At 51.2% G+C, this 15398-nt stretch overlaps 5 protein-coding genes across 5 annotated transcripts; 2 read left to right on the top strand and 3 right to left on the bottom strand.

The window, feature by feature from the left end:
* Nucleotides 1-850: 850 nt before the first annotated feature.
* Nucleotides 851-1858, top strand: PHATRDRAFT_15884 (predicted protein; the record flags this gene model as incomplete). The annotated part of the gene is made up of 2 exons (XM_002184221.1): nucleotides 851-975; nucleotides 1111-1858. Coding segments are annotated over 2 exons (873 nt in total), but the record flags the coding sequence as incomplete, so codon positions are not given.
* A 384-nt stretch (nucleotides 1859-2242) lies between these two features.
* On the bottom strand, nucleotides 2243-4297 carry PHATRDRAFT_40235 (predicted protein; the record flags this gene model as incomplete). Its single annotated transcript, XM_002184109.1, has 3 exons — nucleotides 2243-2322; nucleotides 2403-2541; nucleotides 2651-4297. The coding sequence occupies 3 exons, from the start codon at nucleotides 4295-4297 to the stop codon at nucleotides 2243-2245; spliced, it is 1866 nt and encodes a 621-aa protein (XP_002184145.1).
* A 748-nt stretch (nucleotides 4298-5045) lies between these two features.
* PHATRDRAFT_49514 (predicted protein) lies at nucleotides 5046-6668 on the top strand (the record flags this gene model as incomplete). The annotated part of the gene is made up of 1 exon (XM_002184220.1): nucleotides 5046-6668. The coding sequence occupies one exon, from the start codon at nucleotides 5046-5048 to the stop codon at nucleotides 6666-6668; it is 1623 nt and encodes a 540-aa protein (XP_002184256.1).
* A 50-nt stretch (nucleotides 6669-6718) lies between these two features.
* Nucleotides 6719-8008, bottom strand: PHATRDRAFT_23281 (predicted protein; the record flags this gene model as incomplete). The annotated part of the gene is made up of 3 exons (XM_002184108.1): nucleotides 6719-7285; nucleotides 7481-7830; nucleotides 7933-8008. The coding sequence occupies 3 exons, from the start codon at nucleotides 8006-8008 to the stop codon at nucleotides 6752-6754; spliced, it is 960 nt and encodes a 319-aa protein (XP_002184144.1). The 3' UTR covers nucleotides 6719-6751.
* Nucleotides 8009-8935: 927 nt separating this feature from the next.
* Nucleotides 8936-13636, bottom strand: PHATRDRAFT_15968 (predicted protein; the record flags this gene model as incomplete). The annotated part of the gene is made up of 6 exons (XM_002184107.1): nucleotides 8936-9079; nucleotides 9189-10462; nucleotides 10547-11537; nucleotides 11664-13030; nucleotides 13133-13386; nucleotides 13506-13636. Coding segments are annotated over 6 exons (4161 nt in total), but the record flags the coding sequence as incomplete, so codon positions are not given.
* Between the last annotated feature and the right edge of the window lie 1762 nt (nucleotides 13637-15398).

Below are 15398 nucleotides of genomic sequence, written 5' to 3'. Positions count from 1 at the left end.
CAAGTGGAGTGTTTCACAGAAGACTTGTTTGATCCATGGAAAGGGCACTTTTTGGCACTGTCCATCAAAACGGCTAGTGACAGTGAGTCGGATCTTTCGGAGTCACGTGTTCGACGTATACACGAGGACATATGCAGTTACAGCTACAATTAGTCCCTCCCCAAACCATTCACCGTCAAACGATAAAGTAACTGTAAATCCAATTCCGTGACAACGAACCAACTCAAAGGCACCATGGAACATTGGAGTCTGCAGACACTTTGAGAGCGACCCTCTGACCCAAGCATCCATGAGACTAGTTTACTCTACATAGCAACACCCTTTCTTTCCTTTTCTGTTGCTATTTTTCACTCGTTGCATGATTCCACGTTACACACTGCAACATTGTTGGAATACGCCCCGATCTCTCGTTTCCTCTTGCTACAGCATTCGAACCAACGCCCGTTGCATCATTCGCAACGCACACTCCGTATCAGTATCGACGACAGCAGCAGGATCACACAGAGAGCAAAACATGAGAGTAGTTCGTAAAGCCTTTTGTATGTCGGCTTTGGTGACCTCGTCCAGTGCATGGATTCTCACTCGTCGGACTGCCGAACGCTATTTGGGGGATACGTCGGCACGTCGCTTCGTTGCGACAGTCTCCCTTCAGGGTTCCCACAAACGTCACGAAGATGATACCGATGACGCTGACTTTGCTATGGCTACCGCAACCGTCACCACGGAATTCGCCACGTCCTATCACGCTCCCGTCATGTGGAACGAATGTGTCGAAGCCCTCTTATCTAGTCCACGATCGAAAAATCGCGGTACCAGCACCATTACCACTACGGATGATCGAACGCCCCTTCTGTTCATTGATGGTACCCTGGGAGGAGGTGGACACTCCGCTGCCTTGCTCCAACGCTTGCAACCGGGTGATGTGGTCTTTGGGTGTGACGTCGATCCCGCCGCACTCGCAACGGCATCCGAGCGGTTGCAGGAATACTTGCAAGTGTCCGACACCAAACCCCTATTTATTCCCGTCCAAGCCAATTTTGCATCCCTAGCGGCCAAGCTACCCACCATTTGTTATCCTCACACGGCCCCACCCAGTACAACTAACAACAGCACCGGTAACGATGCGACCACGAATCTCGTGCTTCCACCCACGTGTCCCGGTGTCGACGGTATTCTACTCGACCTCGGCGTCAGTTCACACCAGATTGACACTGCCGAGCGCGGCTTTGCTTTTATGAAGGACGGACCCCTGGATATGCGCATGGGACAACAAAATCTGCACACTGGCTTGACCGCAGCCGATATTTGCAACGAATTTGACGAAGTCGAATTAAGACGCATTCTGAAAACGTACGGCGACGAGCCTCGGGCCAAGTCAATCGCCCACTCGATTGTGCAGTCCCGGCCACTGCAAACCACCAACGATTTAGTAGAGGCAGTGTCGGCCGTTGTCCCGCAATTTGCCCGCAAAGGCAAACGACTCGGACGCATGTCCACGCTAGCTCGGGTCTTTCAGAGTCTCCGCATTGTTGTCAATCAAGAAGACAAGGTGCTGGAACAAGCCTTGGTCGACATGGCACCAACTCTGCTGCGACCAGGAGGACGACTGGTGGTCTTGAGTTACCAAAGCATGGAGGATCGATCGACCAAGCGGGTAATGCGGGATGGGATGACGCGTAAGAAAACCCATAGCGATGAAAAGGACATGTACGGGAACTATTGCGGTGCTCCGAGGCCGTTTCTGGCATTAGGGAAACGACAAAAGGCAACGGAAGAAGAAATTGCCGGTAATCCTCGTGCACGGAGTGCCACCTTGCGGGTTGCCGAACGTCAAGACACCGGTAAAGCCAAAGTATAGAGCACACAGGAAATATTCGTCGTAACGGGTCGCCGCACTTTTGCCCCTCTAGAGAATTCACTAATAAAGTGGTCGTCGATTATCGGTAAGCTAGGCTAGAATCGTTGGGAAACCATCTTTGGCGTCACTGTCATTGTCCGCGTCGGTCTGGTTTCGCGATTGCTTCAAGTACACTTCGAGAAAGTCACCGTCACTCCGACGCCCAGATGGATCGAGACCAATCTCGGTAGACTCTTCTGCTGGCTTCGCAAAAGCTGGTCAATCACAACGCTCGGTTCGCCCAGCGTTGGTGAATCTACCAAGTACTCGTTCTCGGATGTTCGTTTGAATTTATTGGTGGCTCTGTATTGTTCCATGGTTGTCTTTTCGCGATCTTCCAGGGACTTATCCGTCGGTATCAGGTCGGATAGTCGCTGAGCCAGATATTGGATCTCGGCGTCCGCATCCTGACGGAGCTGGGCGGCCTTACGATCGCGTTCTACAGGATCCGGAATTTGGTCCAAAATTTCTCGGGCAGTCTCGGCGTTATATAATTCTTGGGCACGTCGAATGGCACTCTTGGCGGCGCGGGCTTGTAGCCGTCGGGTTGAAAGAACGTCGGCTGCGTTCGGTTTGCCCATGTGGTCAAAATTAAAACCCAGACCAATTCCTAGAGTCTGGTGCACCGCCACGCCAAGCGGATCCTGTGGGTACGTAAAGCAAGAGCATGCAACATGTTGGCCATGGTGGTCGTCGAATGCAAGGTTGGGTGTTGCAACACAAACGGCAGAACGAAGTCAGCCGGAAACGTACCTCGAACGATCCCGAATCGTAATCTCTCTGGTGTTTCTCCGCCAAACGTTCCATGGCCCGACTTTTCCACCGCGTGCTGTCGGGTTTTGGAGCGTACGGATCCTTGCGTTGTTCTTCCTGTACTCGTTGGAGTACGGTTAGACCTTGCCGGTGTGCTTCGCTCTGGCGTTTGCCACCATATTCGCGACGTAGTTTGTCGGGGACGCTTCCAGCAAAGAAAAACCAGTACCAGAAGCGTTTGCGCCATTGGTTCAGGGTAGCTGCGATTCTTTCCGGTGGACGCCACCGGAGCCGGTAGCGCCATTGGTAACGGGATTGAGTGGCGTCGGATTCGTCGCGGAGTAGCGCTTGGAGTTGATCGGCGTCGGTGGCGAGCGAAAAGTCGTGCGTATACCCGATCCACACCAATCGGCATACCGCCGCGAGATGCACACACGGAGCCGCCAAGACGAGTCCCATCCCAGCCACTGCCAATACGGACGTGCGCGAGATCTGACGTACTTGGTATCGCAGCACGTTCGGCAAACCAATCCATTGGGCCGCCGAACGGGCTCGTTGCAATGTTGGCAGGACCTTTGGGAGGAACACGGCGACAACTCCGGCGAAGAGCACGTATTTCCGAAGGGACACAACTTTGTTCCAAGTGGATACGTCTCGAATCTTGACCGACGGAGGAAGGTACCGCGTAGCGTAGGCCAAGATGGCCATGGTTCCGTATACGAGGGCCACACGAGCCAGTGGGAGGTGCACCGCATGCATCCACAAGGCCGCTTCTGCAGCGAGGAACCAAGGGGTGTACACGACAGCGGCGGCAGCCAATAATGTCCGTAGCAACCACACCGATCCGGAAAGGGGAAGTGGTTGTTGCGATCGTGAAAATTCGAACCATAGCTGCGGGTACTGACGGAGAGACGCCACGATCGCCGTCCGCGTGATCATGCGAACCGGAAGTGCGGTAGTCGACGTGAGGAAAGGTCCGCAAAGTGCAAAACCCAGCACTACCGATGTCCACTGCTCCAGCAAACACAAAATGAAATTACGACAGGACGTTTTGGGATCTTCCCACGTCGTGGTGGTAAACCGGTAATATTCGGGGTCGATCCCTTGCAATTCTGTTGGCAAGGGTTCTGGATGGCGCCGCCATTGTTGAACGAGGAGTGCCAGTATCGGTGCCAGAACGGCTGCGCACATAAAGTGTGCGGCCAAAGCATGGTTCAGAGTTCGAACGAAACGGCGGCAGGTCCTTGGAAAGGGGGACCAGTAGAACCAAAGCCAGAGGGTGACGGAAAATCCGAGCGATGGTCCAATGGAGTGCGCCAGATCGGCAGCCAATGGACGTCGCTGTGCTGCAAAGTAATCGAGAGTCTCGATTCGTTGCGCGTACTGTAGATTAACGTCGGCGTTGGAGATGTTGATGGCTTGTTCGAGGAGTTCCAAATCGCGATACACGTCACCGACTTGCCATTCCGCATCGTAAGCAGCGAACAGTACATCGATGGATCCGACTGCTGGTGCTCGCCGAGCGCGTCTTGGGTTTCTACGCGAAATCCGGTACACGGAGACACTCCCCATCGTCCCGACGGGGGCGAATGCGGAAACACGCAACCCGTTGGTGGTAGCGATGAAGACGACGACGACGAGCCTCATCGTGCGGGTGCTGGAAATTCCCCACGACGATCTCGGTCGTTTTTGTGGGGTTGTACGGGAATGCATGAACTTAATTGTCTCGGCTTGCAATGATTTACTGTTAGATACTGATTGTACTTGCATTTGTTTCGAAGAGCTTCGTAATGGGAAAGTGCGGATCTGTCTATCTATCTATCCATTCCTCTCGATCCGTCCATCTCGGATTCGTTCCGACATTTGACCCCATGTTGTTGCGTTCTTACTATTCATGAGACAAATAGGGGGAGTTATGGTTGAGCCAGCCAAACCTAACCTAACTTATTCGAACGTGACCTTTTTCCTCACAGTCAAAAATTGGGTCCACGCTCTCATGACGACAGTGCGGGGAATGGCCCCTGACGGAACGGACGATTCCGGGTACATACGTTTTAACGACTGCTGATTGGCTCATTGGTCATACTGACTGACCGAACGACTGACTGGTCAACAAACTTTTCCGTACCAAAAAACGCCAATACATATCTACACGCGCAACGCACACCGCACACAGACAGGTGAGCGGAGAGGACCAGCCTAAACGCTCGGTACTCATGGAGAGTGAGAAAGTCCCACGGAAAATAAACCAAAACGTACACGATAGATTCAAACTATTATTCCAGAAAGGAGCAAAGCATTTACTTTGCTAGAATAGAACACTGCCAGCGGTAGTTTGCCACTTTACCGAACCACTCCAGCACACCCCAGTGGATGGCTACAAGGAATAGCGAACATGCCGCCCCAAGAAACCACTGAAGCACCCGAGACCCCACCTTGCCCGCTTTCTCCTCCCGTTCCTTGCCAGCCTCACGACACCAGCGACGACTGTCTTGACGACGATGATCCTGTAACCGATCTTGACGATATCGGCAACGCCACTGTAAATAGTATCACACGGGAACCGCCTTCGCGTAACGTCACGTTGACGCTAGCTTATACGGCCTGGGCCTTTGCGGGGCGTTCCATCTGGCAACAAAGCGTTCTGGCAACCTGGGTCTTTTTGCTGCAGGGAAAACTGCAAGACGTCGGTTACGTTACCGCCATTATGGGGATAAGTCAACTCGTCGTCTCGATACCTGCCGGTTTCTTGGCCGATACCTACCGTCGTGATACTCTGCTGCGGACCGCTTCGGCAGTGGGCCTACTCGCCATCGCAACGACTCTGTTGGCCTGTCACCAGCGCACCTTTCACTGCCTTGTCATAGCCCTGGCCGTGTGGGGATGTTGCTGGGGAATCGCCAATACCGCGCTCAGCGCACTCTTTGCCGATTCGATTCGGGACGGGGAACGATCCTACTACTTTACCCAGCGCTCCGTACTCATCACCCTGGGGAATACAACTGGTCCGATTGTGGCACTCGTACTGTTTAAGCTACTGGGAGACCACTGGACCATCCAAGACTGCGCTGCCGTCATGGCCGTTGGACAAATTGTATGCTTTCCCGCCATCGTCTTGCTCTGCTTTCTTAGCGATGACTACATCCCGACGGCATCCGACGCGGTGGATCCGCCCGACGAAACAGAGCCAGCTCGCGACGCATTTCTCCCCGCCGGGACTCCTGCCAATCCCGTCGATACGAACCAGGCTCTCACACAGCCTCTTTTGGCCGTAGACACCGTGCACACTCCCGTGCCTTACGTCTACGGCTTTCTGCCACCCACCAGGGCTGTTCCCATTCTGGTAGCGCTGGCCGACATTCTCTCCGGTCTGGGATCGGGCATGTCCATTCGATACTTTCCCATCTTTTTCGTCCAGAATCTCGGCCTCGGACCCGTCCACGTACAATTGCTTTATATAACGGCACCTTTGCTACAGGCCAACCTGATGCGACTGGCACAAACACTGGCGACCCAATTCGGGCGATGCCGTGTAAGCGTCGCGTTCAAATGCGTAGGCGTGGCCTTTATGTTCCTCATGATTGCCTCGTACCACTGGCATCTACCGACCTTTTTGGTTTGTACTCTATATATTTTGCGAACCAGTTGTATGAACGCCACCAGTGCCTTGACCCGCAGTATGCTCATGGACAACGTCCCCCCACACGAGCGCGGCAAGTGGAGTGCCCTGGAATCCGTCAACATGTTCAGTTGGAGTGGATCGGCCTTTGTGGGCGGCATGGTGATTGGCTGGGGAGGGATACTGCCGTTGTTCATTGTCACAGCTTGTGGACAGCTACTAGCTACTCTCCCACTCGTGGCACTGTTTGGATACGACGTGGCCTCGCCCGAAACGAATTACAACAACAACGGTGTGCATTGGTTGGGTTGGATGTTCTCGGCGCGTTCCGTAAGCTACATACCCGACAGTGACGACGACCAGAGTTCATACGGCTCTCGTCAGGGGGTAGTAGTGTAAACTACAAAACCTACCAGAGTGTGATACGAATACGCGCACACAAGCATAATAAATTGGAAAGAGGTTCCCTTTAGGGTAAGGTATTACTCCTTCTTTTCAATCGGTTTGCCGGTTCCACCATTGACCTTGTGAGTAAACTCGGCCGGGAGGTTGTCGGGCAACCATCCCATGGCTTCCAAATTAACCTTCATTCGCTGAAAACATTTATCAAAGGCTGTCAGAATGTCGTTAATTTCGACACCTTCGGGCACATCACGCATAAGTTTGGTGGTGTCAAGCTCGTTGTTGGAACGTGCAGCCTTGAGGATCTTGGCCTGCTCCTCCACCGAAAAATTGCTGTAGGTAAAGTTGGGGTCGATGTACTTCTTGAAGAGGTCCAGGACCTGATTGTGTGAAATGACACCGGGATTGGTAAAGTTATAGACCCCGGTGAGACCCTTTTGCGCCATGGCGAGACTTGCCGGAAGCATTTCGTGCAGAATAGTCATGGAGTTGGGAACGTCCACAACCTTTTCGTACTTGGCAATCTTGGTGACAAAGTTACGGTGGAAGAGATCGTCCGAGACGGGCATGCGTACGCGGAGAATCAGACAGTTGGGGTACTCCTTGAGCATGGGCTATATTTTGAGAAAATATGTGTGTGTAAGAGAGAGAAAATGAGTGTATGTGTGTGTGTGCATATATTGGTGAGTCAGTCCTTTGGAGACAACGCCCACACACGGATCGAGTGCGTCACGACACCAAGAGCTCGGTCGTTGGCTTCCCCCTTTGTTAGTCAATGCTCACACACTGGCCATCGTGTACGTACGTACCTCCATGAATCCCTTGGTCTTACTGTAAAAGGACCCGTCAAAATTGGGTACGTCTTCTTCGGTAAAGCCAATGCCGGAACCCAGCGGGTGTGCGTCGTCGTACTTGAAAATACACCCCGTCGCGTATACGGTACAGTGAATGCCCCGGGTGTAGCAGACATCGGCCACGTTCAAGGTCCCAATGACGTTCACACGCATGGTTTCCGGTTTATGGTCTTCACACCAGTCAATGTTGGGACGTCCCGTAATACCGGCGGACATGAGGACGTGCGAAGGCTTGATACGGTCGAGCTCGGCCTCGACGTCTCCACGGTTCTCGATGCGGGATTCGGCGTTGTGCACCGCAATTCCTGTAATTGCATCAGCAAATTCGTACGTGAGTGACCCCAAAGGACAAAAAGGATCCAGTTAAGGCGGGGGGAGTAAGCAATGGTGTGCACAACCAAACTCACCCTTGTCTTGGCAGAGTTGATTCATCATTTGTCCGATCCATCCCGTGATTCCTCCAAAGATGAGGACGCACGTCATTTCCTTGGCTTCCGTCATGATGGCAATGCAAAGAATACAGTCTGGACGGACGGTAGGGTACTCTGTTGTGCAGTGTCTGTGCTGTAATTGTGGTCAATGCAAGGATCCCACTACGCGGTACCGTCGAGACTTCGTGTTTGTGTGTGTGTATGCCTGTGCTGTGACTGGCGAGGCGCGCGCAAGGGATAGAGCCGTTGCTCTGACTGGGAACAAGGCGAAGGAATCCCGAACGATACCCCATTCCTGCCATATACTTGTACTCCGCGAGCTGGCGCGTCGGAACGCACTGACAACCCTTTACGCGCTTACAGTTCAGGTCTCCCCTTCTATTTATTTGGACCGCCATGATACCAAGTACCTACGACGTCCGAATTTGCACCGTTCCTTGAATATTTAGCCTACCTGGCATTCTACCGTTACGTTCGTTAGGGTCGGAAGGTTTTCGCGAAAAATCTAGCAACGTTCGTATCATGGGCTGTTTCTCGTATCTACTGAGGAGTTTTACTGTTATTGGTTGTGCTAGTAGTGGAAATGCTATTCGTAGCAGTTGTTATTATTATTGTTGCTGTACAACTACCGACATGAATGCATGCCTTTGAATTGGCCGTCAAGCCGAGCACAATTGTCACAGATGGAACTGTTATGCATGCTACGGGAACGGTACCAATGCATCCACCTAGTCCACCACTCTCTACCGTAGGCCCTCTAGTCATAGACCGTTCGGACGACTGCGAATATAAACACATATATAGTCCCATTCGTTCAGAGATTCATGTAGTTCATACGTAAAGTTCGAGAGTCTACGGTTGTACGCCTTTTCCAAAAGAAAAATACGACAACGTTCCGCAAAACTTCCCGGTGTCCATTGCATTAATAGCTCCCTTGCGGCTGGAAAGATTCAATGGAGTTTTCTTGGCTACGCATCCTCGACACTGCCTGACTCGCCAGTGGATCGGCACAGTACATACGGATACGTTCACTAGTCGCTGGCATTCGCATCTCAAAGTACGACGTTTGGCCCAAGTTCTGGCTACGGGCGGCCGTCACCGCATCCTTAATGGCGTAAAATACCTACCACATAAAAAGTGGAATCGTGAGACTTTCTGTCATCCAGTGGAACCAAATACACTACCCACCACTTGGCTATCGTCCAGAACATAGATATCGTGTGTATACTTACCGATGCTCCCAAAAAGAAAGGAGGCTCGCCAATGGCCTTGCTACTGTGTACCGCAAACGGATTATCCACATTGTCCATCAAACTCACGTTAAAAGTCTCGGGAACGTCGTTAAACGCTGGTATCTTGTACGTGCCTGGTCCAGAGGTAAACAATGAGCCACGAGGACGGATCCAGGTATGATCGTCGTCAGCGTACGTCACTTCCTCGATTGTACTCCAACCCATGCCCTGGACAAATGCACCCTCAATCTGTCCAATGTCAATTGCCGGATTGATACTCGCACCAACATCAACGAGTAAATCGGATTGCAAAGTGCGGTGGTTCCCACTCAACACGTCAATTTCCACTTCCGTACAAACAACTCCTTGCGTAAAATAGTTGAACGGATTCCCTCTCCAGGAGTTGGCCGGCTTGTCGTCGGGAAACCCCTCCGGTCTCTCCTTCTTCCAGTCGAAACCACAACGCTTGTCGTCGACGGTAAAGAAACCGTGCGCGGTCAAGTCGACGCGGGCAAAAAACGCAGCATGGGCTACATCTTTCAACGGAGCATCGGCGCCAAGTTTTTCTCGAAATGGCTCCAGCCGTTTCAATATCTGACGACAAGCATCCAGCGTAGCCATTCCGTACGTGTCCGTAGACATGCTCGCAGCAGTCGGTAGGCTGTTGGCAACTTTATCCGTACTCGTATCATTTACATAGACGTCGTTCAGAGGAATACCAAATGATTGTGCGGCGACCTGACAAACCTTCGTGTGAAGGCCTTGGCCCATCTCCGTCCCTCCATGCGTCACTAGCACCGTTCCGTCGACATACAAATGTACCAATGCACCACCTTGGTTCATAAACTTTGTTGTGAACGCAATACCAAACCGGGTCGGAATGAGACACAAGCCTCGCTTCAACCATTTGTGTTTGGCGTTGAACTGGGCAATACGCTCTCGACGGTGAGGAACGTCAAGTTCTTGTACCAAACGATCCCACATGACGGGAACATTCCAGTTCCCACTATGATGTCCACCCACAATCATACCGAATGGGGTGGCTTCACCATCGTTATACATATTCATGCGACGCAACTTATCAGCATCAACATTGGTGGCGAGTGCCAAGTGGTCCATTACGTGCTCAACAACAGCCATTCCTTGGGGACCTCCAAAGCCACGGAACGCAGTATGAGGGGCCTGCACGGTTTTGCAAGGCACACCTTCCGCACGAAAGCTCGGAAACATGTAGACACCATCCACATGAAACAGTGCTCTATCGACCACGGGTCCTACGTCCACAAAAGAGGCAAACGACATTAGCACAACAACGTCAATTTTGAAATTTGGATTTTGTGTGTAGGTAGGGGACATACCGGACAAATCAAAGCTACTACCGCCATTCGCAAACAATTTGACGTCAAAGGCTACCAGTTTAGCGCCGTTTTCAGTGATCTGGGCGCTAGCATGGTACTTGGAAAGAAAGACATGGCGTGTACCCGTGATCTTCATATCGACGTCACGCGATAAAGTAAGGCGAATGGGTCGGCTCGCGCATTTGGCAGCCACAGCCGCCGCGCAAGCAGCAAAAACGCTGCGAGTTTCTTTCCCCCCGAAACCCCCACCCATTCGTTTCATACGGACAACAACCTTCGAAGCTGGCGTCCCCGTCGCTGAGGCACAATAAGCTTGCGTTTCGGTAGGCGCTTGCGTTGAGGCGTATATCGTCAAGTTTGTATCCGACTCGGAAGGAATTACCAATGCCGCATTAGTCTCGAGATAAAAGTGTTCTTGAGCTCCGGATCGGAATGTTCCCGAAATCTTTACAACATCTCCTAAAGAAGGTGTGCCCGTCGAGTCGGCGATCGTCGCAAGGCTGTCGATTATTGCAATGTCACCGCGTTCCATACTATGACGGGAAAATTCGTAAAAACTCCCGGTTTCAATAGCATCTTCAACCGTAACAACAACTTTTTCTTTCGGCTGACTACAAGTCACATGTACAGTACGCGCGGCGAACTCGGCTGCTTCCAAAGTCTCCGCCACCGCGATTCCAAGCACTTGCCCAACCGTTCGAACAATGTCACCGGGACGAAGAAAGACCGTCTCGTCATGAATGATAGGTCCTAGCTCATTGCTACCACCAAGCCCGACGAGACTATCGTAGTTGTAAATACCTATAACTCCAGGAATAGCTAAAGCTTCTGCAACATCCATGGCTTCAAACACTCCCCCACACTCCCTTGCCAACACCAAACATGCCTGCAGCGTTCCAGCAGGCATTGGGATGTCGTCGCAGTACGCTGCTTCTCCAGTGCAGTGCAAAGGACCAGATTGGTGGGCCGAAGCCTTTCCAACAACAGTGGTCTCTGCCGCTGCACGTGCGCTTTTAACAGCAGGATAAAGCTTGTCTTCTAGGCCGCTGGCCACCTTAGCAGCGGGATAAACTTGCACTCCCGAATAATTCGGTTTCTTTGCGCTCAAGAAGTTCACCGTTCCGCTTTCTTCCATTGTATCAACTGAAGGAGGGTCGGGAAGATCTACTTCCATTCCGGGGTAAGCCGATGGGTTTGCTCGTATAGCGGATATGTCTGCCTTGAGATCAGCCACAACAGAGAGAAAGAACTTGTACAAGAACGATGTAGCAAGTGTCATTCGGAACGCTGCTTGACCTCCTGGAACGGCTTCGGGTAAACTCAACTCCTGGAGGAGGGCTTCCGTCGCGCTTTCGAAAGATTTAGCACAAAATGCGGATCCAATCAAGATCTTGACAGTTTCGGTCGCCAGAACGGTAGTCGGAGCCATACCTCCAAAAGCCAGAGATGCTTCTTCAATGATATATTCGTGATCCACAACTGTGAGTTTTAGGCGCATGCCCGAAGTCACGATACTTATATCGTCCTCACGACGGCGGGCTTGCTTAAAAGGCTTGAGGTATTCGAACGGGTTCCGAAGAACAGGAACTTCGATGCGTTCCAAAATTTCCGTGGGCTTGAGATCGACCGTACGATACTTGACAAAAAAGTCCGACACGTCGACATAACGACGGCAAATCGTCGTTTTGTCCGTTGCGTCCAAAGAGGCAATGACCAGTTTGGCTCCCATGCTAGCCAACATCGGATTCATGTCCGAGATCGGACTCGCTGTCACAAGATTTCCACCCAAACATGCCACGTTACGAATCTGAGTCGAAGCAAACCAGCGAAGCATATCGTGTATGGGCATGACGGTGCGGACGAGGAGATCTTGCTCGCCGAGTGCATTGCAATGATGCTGAATCGTGCTCAAGGGACAGCACGAGCCAATTATCAGATTAGCACCGGAGACTTCAAAGCCAAACAACTCCCTGATAGACTCCGATGGGCTAATCAAGCGAGGGTAGACCGCGTATTTGAACCTTGTTTCAATGCCGACTTCCGTATTTCCAACCACAATTTTGCAAGCTCCTGTCCCAGTACCGCCAAACTCCTGCAAAAGTGCCAAAAGTCCAGCAAAAGTCGTAGGTTTAAACCAGGTGCCTCCAGTGTGATATTCAGAACGGTCCACAATCATGAGTGGTTTCGTTAAGAGGGTACTTTCGACCGAGGCTGTGTCCATCAATACCTTGGGAAACATAACATTCGGTTGCGCTCTCCAAGAATCCTTGTTTGTTAGGAAAGTCTCCTTGTAAGTACTCATTTTATCCTTGGACGATGAGCAGCACATGTTGTCGGCGGACGTCGCCTTGTCTTGGACGTTGCAGTCTTGATCGCAAGCCTCGCGTTCCGGGCATTCGCGGCACGCTGTTCCGCAAGGACCTTTGACAAGTTCTTCGCCGTCGTCGCACAAGGAACGCGCCGCGTCCCAAATTGGGCGGTATCCTATTGGTAAAGATCGGTAGCAAAGAGGTAAGGAACTTGTATCAATACCGTTCGATGGCAAAAATAATAATTCTCCAACCAACCGACCGACCTCCAACGTACCGGTACAACGACATAAATTGCCATCCAAATGTTCTTCGAGGTATGCGGTGGTAGGATTGTTGGCCAGGAGAGCATAGATCGACACAATTATTCCGGGTGTACAGAAACCACACTGTGATCCGTGCATATCAACCATGGCATTCTGCACGGGGTGCAAATTGTCGTTTTTGACGGTTCCAATCCCCTCCACAGTTGTCACGTGGCACCCGTCGGCAGCCAACACGGGCATGAGACATGCATTGACCGAAAAGTGTCTGTCGCAATATGAGAACGAGTCCAAGTACAACAACCCTTTGGGGTCAGTATACAAGTTATTCATTGGCAAGGCCACGACGATGCGACACAAGCATCGAACACCTGCACTACAACGTACTTTATCTTGCCAGTATCCACATTCTTTTTGGAAAGCATAACGGTACAAGCTCCGCATCCTCCCTCGGCACAACCCAATTTGGATCCAGTCAGTCTCAAAACATCTCGCAAGAACGACAATAGCGTTTGATTCGGTCGAGCCAGTGTCGCTTTTGCTTCCGACACACGCTCACCATTCACGAATAAAACCGGTGTCGTGCGGTAGCCTGAAAACACGAAGAGAACAGGAGGCGTCAGAAATAACGAGGAAGTGACCTACACAAGGCCTTGCCAACAAATACTCAGTACCATCAACAGAAGTAAATTGCCCATACCTTTCTTTTCAAACAAGGAAAGCTTTTCGACGTCCTCGTTCTCGTACTGCAACAAGTTGCTTTGATTTGGCGCCATGACGAATGGATTAAGACCAGGAGCAATCGCAGGAATCACAGGTGTTTCTATTTTTCAAGAGAACGCTGTCAAGGAACGAGAGAGATGTAAAGACCAACAAAATATACGGAAGAAAAGGCTCACAGTTGAAGCTTTGGAGGAAGTACTCTGTATGTATGAACCAGGTTAACGTATGTTGTCACCGTCGGTATGTTGTATCTCGTGATGAGCGACTTCCTCACTTTTTGACGGAAGATGGGGGAAACGATACGGAGTGCAATTATGGGCAGATGCGAAAGAATATGGATGTCTTGATTGTGAGAATGCGTTGGGACTCACGATCGACGGCCAGAATTCGTAGCTCTCCAGGAATCCGTGGTTTCGATGACTCGTACCTGTGACGTCCAGTGTTCCCTGGACTAACAGTAATCATACATTTTCATATTAGCTGGCTCGCTAGTCTAGTGCCTAGAGAGACCGTTTATAGCGTTTTCAATTCGCAATCAAAGTGAATTGACACGCAGCAAAAGCCATAGGCATGAGTTTTGCATTGCGACGTAAATAGTTGACAATATCCAAACACAATATCAGTCTAACTATTTTCGAGGATTACCGTAAAATGGTGCCGTTTCGATTGGCACACCAGGTCCGTTGTAGACGCGTTGCAAATTCACCATGTTGAACGTTTTCTATTTGGTTGTCTAGTCGCTTTTGCTGTAATGGCCGTACCTGTCATTGCCCGGCACACTTCAAGACGTCTCAAGGTACTCTTCTGCTATTCCTGTGCTCGACTCTGCGCCACGCCTTACATTTGTTCAGCACAAATGGTTGCATTCAAATCTTATACAGCTGTCACTGAAGGAACAGTCTACCAAACAGTCGTTGCATGTCCGGCATCGGGGCAAGACAGGATCGGGAACTTTATTCGCCAGAGCTCGGTTATCATTACTCTGATATGAGAAGTGGGTAAATCGGTCATAGTATTCGTTCCCGCATGCCTGTGCGAGAGCGTATACACCTCCTCCTATGTTAACCGTTGTCTGATCCACGTTAGGATGATTTTCGTTAAGCTCTTCCACTCCGCGCGAACATCCACGCCTGCAAAGTCCGTTTGTTGCGTGTCCGCGGTCCGGAAAGCACCTGTTCGCGTTGAAGTCTGCGGCTTTCGAGTCTATCGTAAACTTACCTAGCCGATATTCTAGCTCGCATTCCTCTCTGTAATTAGATCCTACGGGTATGAGGCTAGAGCATATCAGGTCTTCGAAGTTCCCTACGTTGTTCTCCAAGCTTGCTGTCGCACAAGTAGTTTTCCCCAGGACGCTTACTGTGACGTCAGACGCTAGTCTCCTGCTGTGTTCGGGTACACATCTCTCAACCCCTCTCCAAAGATCTGTCTGGGCCGTACTGCACGTTTTAAAGCCCAGCGCTACGATTGCCCCTGATGGCACGATGGTTCCCTCATCGCAGAAACTCTCTACTGCCCACATAAGCGGATTTGTGCATATTTTGTGGTACCTTAACCCTG

The sequence above is a fragment of the Phaeodactylum tricornutum genome, chromosome 22 (genome assembly GCF_000150955.2).
Source record: "Phaeodactylum tricornutum CCAP 1055/1 chromosome 22, whole genome shotgun sequence".
Taxonomy (NCBI): domain Eukaryota; phylum Bacillariophyta; class Bacillariophyceae; order Surirellales; family Neidiaceae; genus Phaeodactylum; species Phaeodactylum tricornutum.
The sequence above is the reverse complement of the archived record's forward strand: the minus strand, read 5'-3'. Positions and strand labels throughout refer to the sequence as shown.